The sequence below is a fragment of the Myotis lucifugus genome, unplaced genomic scaffold (assembly GCF_000147115.1).
Source record: "Myotis lucifugus unplaced genomic scaffold, Myoluc2.0 scaffold_9213, whole genome shotgun sequence".
Classification (NCBI taxonomy): domain Eukaryota; kingdom Metazoa; phylum Chordata; class Mammalia; order Chiroptera; family Vespertilionidae; genus Myotis; species Myotis lucifugus.
Genome location: NW_005880261.1, coordinates 29 through 6,454, shown reverse-complemented (window position 1 = coordinate 6,454; position 6,426 = coordinate 29). Strand labels below are relative to the sequence as shown.

Below are 6,426 nucleotides of genomic sequence, written 5' to 3'. Positions count from 1 at the left end.
GGTCTCCAGCCGCGCCAGCTGCAGCCCGGGCCCCAGCCTCGCTGTCCCGCCCGGGCCTGCCGGGATGGGCTCGGGCCCGGCCCCGGCCCCGGGCTGAGCGCGCGGCAGAGCCCGCATCCCCGCATCCCCGCTGCCCACGTCGGGGGCGCCTGGGAGGGAAGCTGCGCTGGGGAGTGGGTGGGTCGCGAGGGGCTCCCTGCCCGGGGTGAGGGGTGTGCTGGGAGAGAGAGGGCCCCAGGGTGCCAGGCTGCCCCGCGTGGGCACCGTTGCACCCCCTCTCTTCAGTGCTTCCCGCCTGGCCGGGCCATGCTAGAGAGGGCCAGCTCCCTGCGGGTCGAGTGCGGGCGGGATGGCTAGGACTAGCCTCTAGGACAGACCCCACCTAGCAGTCGCTTCTCTCCATCACCCTGTCCAGGTCCCTAGTCTAGGGCTGCTGGGTCCTCCCTCTGCCCCTCCCCTCCTCACCCCCTCCCCAAGTCACAAGTTTTCTCTTTGGGGCTTGTTGCTGCAGTCCCTGCTCCAGTACCGAGTACCTGCTGGGCCCTGGGCACGCAGGGGCCGTAGCCCCACTGTGTGTGGGAGCCATGAGGATCCTGGCTAACAAGACAAGGTGTGTGGGTGACATGGAGGGTGGGACGTGTGTGTGGAGTGTGGGGAAGGGAGGGGCCCAGGAGCCATGGGGCTGAGCTGTGCTGGCTTGGGGATCCGGCCTCCCTGGCACCCAGCTCAAGGGGGGTCCGAATGGGAAGGCCTGCCCTGAGCCAGGAGCCCAGCCGAGTGCCTGGACCCAGGGGGCAGGGGAATGGCAACCAGCTAGGCCTGCTGTGTAGTCCCTTCAGCCTTTCCTGCTGAGAAACAGTTTGAGTGGAACCCCTACCTCCCACCCCACTGTGGGTCCCCTGGTGCTCTCTGGCCCCAGTCTTGCTGGGAGGGGGTGGCCAGCCTTCCTCCCTTCCCCAGGAGGAGCCTGCAGACAGGCCAGGCGGCTGCAGGACAGCGGAGCTGAAATAAATCTGAGCCGGTGTGGAATGAGGGGATAAATATCCTCTCCCAGTGATGTGATCTTTCCAGCGGCTATTAATAGGTCTCCGGGGATGGGGAGGTGGTGGGGGGAGCCAGCCGGATCTTAAAGGGCCCACAGCCTTGGAATCCTTGGCTGTGAGCTGCACTCCAGTCTGCTCCACACACCACTCCCCTTCCCCCTTCTTCCTGCTCCCGCCTGCCCACCAGGCCTCTGGAGGCTTCCCCTCCCGCCCGCTCTGGGGAGCTGTCTGGACCAGTGGGTACCAACCACTCGGTGGTGCTTTCCCCACTTCCCCGGGGACCAGGGCTGGGCATGAGTAGTGACCCTCAGGTCTTGTGCCCCCCCTGTTGGTGCTGGGACACGTGGAAGTTGAGGTTTGGGACCTTGGAAGGAATGCAGACAGCAGACCCTAGAAAAGAGGATGCTAATGTTGGTCAGGTGCTAGTGTGTGAGGGTGGTGGTGCCTGGAGGCTTGCAGCCTGAGGGGTGTTGGGGTGTGGGTGGATCTGCCAGGAAAGGCTCTGGTTTTCATTTGAATTGTGGGGACTGAGGGTGGAGGGTGCCCCATCTTCACTCTCCAAGGTGAATGGCATCAGCCCTTGTCTGAGCAGCAGGGGAAGGAGGTCGGAATAAGCTGGGCATCTTAAGATGCCACTCAGCCCTCCCTCCCCTCCCAGTAGGTGAGGCAGGAGGGGCAGGCGTGCTAAGCCCCTGTCACGATTAACCTTTCCTGTCTCTCTCGCCTTCTCCCAGGTTGCCCCACCCCAGGAGGAGAGAAGCTCCAGGGAGCCCACCACTGTCCCCCCGTGGCCACTGCCCCCCTGCCCCATCCAAACCAATGCACCCAGAAAATAAGCTGACCAATCATGGCAAGACAGGGAATGGTGGGGCCCAATCCCAGCACCAGAATGTGAACCAAGGACCCACCTGCAACCTGGGCTCGAAGGGTGTGGGGGCGGGGAACCATGGGGCCAAGGCCAACCAGATTTCACCCAGCAACTCCAGTCTGAAGAACACCCAGGCCCAGGCCGGGGTGCCCCCTTTCAGCTCGCTCAAGGGCAAAGTGAAGAGGGAGCGGAGTGTGTCTGTGGACTCTGGAGAGCAGCGTGAGGCTGGGACGCCCTCCCTGGACTCAGAGGCCAAAGGTACCCCCTTTTCTGACCCCCAGGAGTCCAGCATGTTCGACAGCCCATGGCCCACATTGCGCGGAGCCCATCTTTCTGTCCCCTTCCCAGGCCTCATCCCCTGCTTCTCTCCAGCATGTATGTGGGGACACCTTTCTGTTACCCCATTACACCCACCCACCGGTGGTGTTCTCAGGATTGGGAGTGGCCGGGGGGGAGATTTGTCATCCTTAGGTGCCACCCATGCTGGGGCCACCCAGTGGTGGGGTTCCCGGTCAGTCTTTTCCTCTCCGGCTGTCCCGCCAGAACCTCCAGGGGAGGAGGAAGGTGCTCCGTGAGGAGGAGCAGGCCCACACCCCCGGGAGCCTCCTGGCTCTGGGCTGGTGGGAGCTGCTGCAGCCACTAGCCTGGAAGAGTAGCAGAGGCCTCCCCCTCCCCCGCCCCAGCCTTAATTAGAACCAGTTGTGCTTGGTGCTGGTTGGGGGAGGGGAGGCAGGCCATGGGGCTGTAGAGAGAAATCAGGAACAAATGGTGGTGTGGTGGGGGCCAAGGGCTGGCGAAATGCCCACCACAGCCTGGGCATCGCCCTGGGGTATCTGGGAGAATGGGCCTGGAGGTGGAGGACAGGCTGAGGTACTCACTCTGACCAGCAGAGGTGGCACCCCGGAGCAAGCGGCGCTGTGTGCTGGAGCGGAAGCAGCCGTACAGCGGAGACGAATGGTGCTCAGGACCAGACAGCGAGGAGGACGACAAGCCCCTCGGGGCCACCCACAGTGAGTGCCCATCATGCCAGGGTGCTGTGGCCCACGCTGCCCTTGGGGGATGGCTGCCCTAAGGGAGCCTTCCTCCCTTCACCTCGGGCTTCAGAGTGCTGAGCCTGGGCAGACAGGGAGCAAGGGTCAGGAGCCCAGGCTCCTTCTTTCTAATCCCACCTCCAGACTGTTGCTCCCTGCACTGTGACAGCTCTGCCCCTGCCTTCCAGGTGCTCAGTGCCCCCCTTCTCCTAAGGACCAAGGCAGGGTGGGGTGAACCTCAGGTGGCCCCTCCTGGCTCTTCCACTTATACCTCCATGAATTGCTGGCCTGTGCTGCCACCTGCTGGTCAGTGGAGGGAGGACAGCGAGAGTCCAGCATCACTTGGAGTGGGACAGTTGGCTCTGATGTCCAGGCCGTTCCGGGGTGTGAGCTAACACTGGCTGTGTCTCTGGCGCACCTCCCTGACCTTTAACTGACTCCTGGCAGGTGCCCAGAACACATCACCAGGACAAAGTGTGGGTGGGTGGGTGCCCACTCCTCTTATTCTGGGCATGTGTTTGGCCTTGCCCCAGGGATGCGGGGAGAACCAGACATAGCCCTGCCCTTGGGGTGCCCATGCACGTTTATTTGGTGCTTTCCCTCAAAGCTTACAGCTGTTCTTTTTTTTTGGGGGGCGGGGGGAGGTGAAACAGCTTAATGCATAAGAAACTCCAGAGAATGTTCAATCGTGAATTTGTTGAAGGCAGGGGCTTAGAAGGAATGAAGAAAAAAAACTAAGCTGGCTAAACTTCCTACTGTGTGGTATTCAATCCTTAGACCAGCCCTGCAAGGCAAGTGTGATTATGGTGCCTGCCCCAGAGGAGGAAGCAGACTCAGCAGATGCTTGTGGAATGAGGGACTGTGTCCATGGAGGTGGCACATAGATCAAATACTGAATGAAGCCTGTGCGGCTGGCTGGGACTTTAAAGGCCATCTGGTCCCACGTCTCCCCAAAGGGACTGACTCTCGGTGCATGAGCCCCTGGCTGAACCCTTCCCTGGTAGATGAGGGTGGTCACTGCCTCTAAGGACAGATACCCCTCCTCTATCTTATTCACTTTTTAAAAAGTAATTTTTAAAAATTGATTTCAGAGAGGAAGGGAAAGGGAGAGAGAGATAGAAACATCAATGATGAGAGAGAATCATTGATTGGCTGCTTCTGGCAACCTGGGTGTGTGCCCTGACTGGTTGGTAATCGAACCATGACCTCCTGGTTCATAGGTCAACACTCAACCACTGAGCTACGCTGGTTGGGCTGTCACATTGACTTTTATGATGCTAGCCTGCACCATTGTAAAAATGCGGGGAGACACTGGGAAATACAGAGAAGATGTTGCTAACACCTCATACTCAGTTCCAAGGCAACCATTAGTACTATTTTAGTTGTACTGCCTGCCACTAGATTCTCAAAGAGTTCTTTTTGTTTTAAATATGTTCTTTTTACATTTATTTTTAAAATATATTTTATTGATTTTTTTTACAGAGAAGAAGGGAGAGGGATAGAGAGTTAGAAACATCGATGAGAGAAAAACATTGATTAGCTGCCTCCTGCACACCCCCTACTGGGGATGTGCCCGCAACCAAGGTACATGCCCTTGACCGGAATCGAACCTGGGACCTTCAGTCCTCAGGCCAATGCTCTATCCACTGAGCCAAACCAGCCAGGGCTAAATATGTTTTTATTTATTTATTTATTTTTTTTTGAGAGAGAGAGAGAGAGAGAGGAAGGGAAGAGGGATAGAGATATAAAAACATCGATGAGAGAAACATCATCAATTGGCTGCCTTCTGCACGCTCCTCTCTGGCATGTGCCCTGACTGGGAATCGAACTGTGATCTCTTGGTTTCTGAGTCAATGCTCAGCCACTGAGCCATGCCAGCCAGGCTCTCAAAGAGTTCTTAATGGTGGGGCAGTATAATACAGAGTGAATAGCACAGACTCTTCATTCAGACCACCTTGGTTTATAGCCCAGGTTTTCACTAATTATTTGTATAAATTGGGGAAAGGGCCTTGGTTTATTCACCTATAAAAATATTTACCTCATAGGGTTGATATGTGGTGAGTTGGTACATATAACACACTTAGAACAATGTTAGTTTTTCAGAGAGGAAGGGAGAGGGAGAGAGAGATAGAAACATCAATGACGAGAGAGAATCATTGATCGGCTGCCTCCTGCACATCCCCTACTTGGGATTGAGCCCACAACCTGGGCATGTGCCCTGACTGGGAATGAACCAGTGACCTCTTGGTGCATGGTTCAATTCCGACGCTCCACTGCTGAGCCATACTAACTAGGCCCCGGTGGTTTTTTAGCTTGTGACTTGCTTTTGAACTTGTTACAAAAAATAGATTTCTTTGACTACCCCTTAGGCAGGACAGGAGAATTGAGGCTGAGAGGGACTAAGTGTCTTGTTCATAAGGTTACACAGCCAGCTAGTTAGTGGTAGGGCTAGTTAGTGGTGAAAAATCACTCATCGCCTGAATCCTCAGTTGGTGCACCCTTTTTGCCTTCTCCCCTCGCAGAGACCAGGGCATGAGGATGGAGCAGGGCTAAGAGCAGGTTCCGCAGACTCTGTGGGCGTCGCATTCGGGGTGCCAAACCTTTCCCTTTCTTCTCATCCACATGGTCCCCACGATTGCCATCCTGGCCAAAGACTGGTCTAGGGCAAGTACGTGTGGAAAGCAAGCTAGGGAAACCACCAGAGTGTGGCAGCAAAGGGCCCGTGGGCACCACCTTCCACAGTGAACCTTTCCCTTGGCGCCTCTGGGTGATGGGGGTGCCAGCTAGTTCTCCTTTCTAAATCTGGACTGCTGACCCTCTTTCCTTCCCTTCCCTGCAGATTGTAATGTAGGAGACCCTGCCATGGCGGCCCCACAGCTGGGTCCCGGCCAGGCTCCCCAGCTTCCCCTCAGTGAGGGCAGTGCCCCAGGCCCCCCGCATGGGCCCCCAGCAGCCCTGCGGCCAGATGCCTCCGGGGGCAGTGGTGTCCCCGGAAAGCCTCCCTCACAATTCGTGTATGTCTTCACCACCCACCTGGCCAACACGTAAGTGCCTCGCAGACTGCACTAGCTCTCTTTACCCAGCAACCTGGAGCCTGGGGTCCCGCGGGAGTGTCTGTAGGGCCAGGGTTGGTTTGGGTTCGGTTGGTTGGGTCGAGTTGGTTGGGTTGAGTCGGGTTGGGTTGGGTTGGTTGGATTGGCTTGAGTTGGTTGGGTTGGATGGTTAGGTCGGGTTGGGTTGGTTGGGTCGGGTTGGGTTGGTTGGGTAGGGTTGGTTGGGTTGATTGGGTTGGGTTGGGTTGGTTGGGTTGGGTTAATTGGGTTGGGTAGGGTTGGTTGGGTTGAGTGGGTTGGGTTGGGTTGGGTTGGGTAGGGTTAATTGGGTTGGGTAGGGTTGGTTGGGTTGATTGGGTTGGGTTGATTGGGTTGGGTAGGGTTAATTGGGTTGGGTAGGGTTGGTTGGGTTGCCTTGGGTTGGGTCGGGT

At 57.3% G+C, this 6,426-nt stretch overlaps 1 protein-coding gene across 2 annotated transcripts; it reads left to right on the top strand.

The window, feature by feature from the left end:
* The first annotated feature begins 205 nt into the window (after positions 1–205).
* On the top strand, positions 206–6,173 carry LOC102427962 (B-cell CLL/lymphoma 9-like protein). 2 transcript variants are annotated; one of them, XM_006109396.3, is made up of 4 exons: positions 206–610; positions 1,778–2,169; positions 2,802–2,921; positions 5,782–6,173. In XM_006109396.3, exons 1-4 carry the CDS (start codon positions 585–587, stop codon positions 5,988–5,990), a joined length of 747 nt encoding a protein of 248 aa, XP_006109458.2. In that variant the 5' UTR covers positions 206–584; the 3' UTR covers positions 5,991–6,173. The 2 variants fall into 2 exon arrangements, with proteins under 2 accessions (XP_006109458.2, XP_014306699.1); XM_014451213.2 differs by lacking the exon at positions 5,782–6,173 and adding an exon at positions 5,465–5,775.
* The last annotated feature ends 253 nt before the right edge of the window (positions 6,174–6,426 follow it).

Bases quoted from the DNA above. Each gene is read 5' to 3' on its own strand.
- LOC102427962 (XM_006109396.3), top strand. From the start codon at position 585: ATGAGGATCCTGGCTAACAAGACAAG. The intron at 611-1,777 runs GTGTGTGGGTGA...GCCTTCTCCCAG, and splicing joins ATCCTGGCTAACAAGACAAG to GTTGCCCCACCCCAGGAGGA. The intron at 2,170-2,801 runs GTACCCCCTTTT...TCTGACCAGCAG, and splicing joins CCTGGACTCAGAGGCCAAAG to AGGTGGCACCCCGGAGCAAG.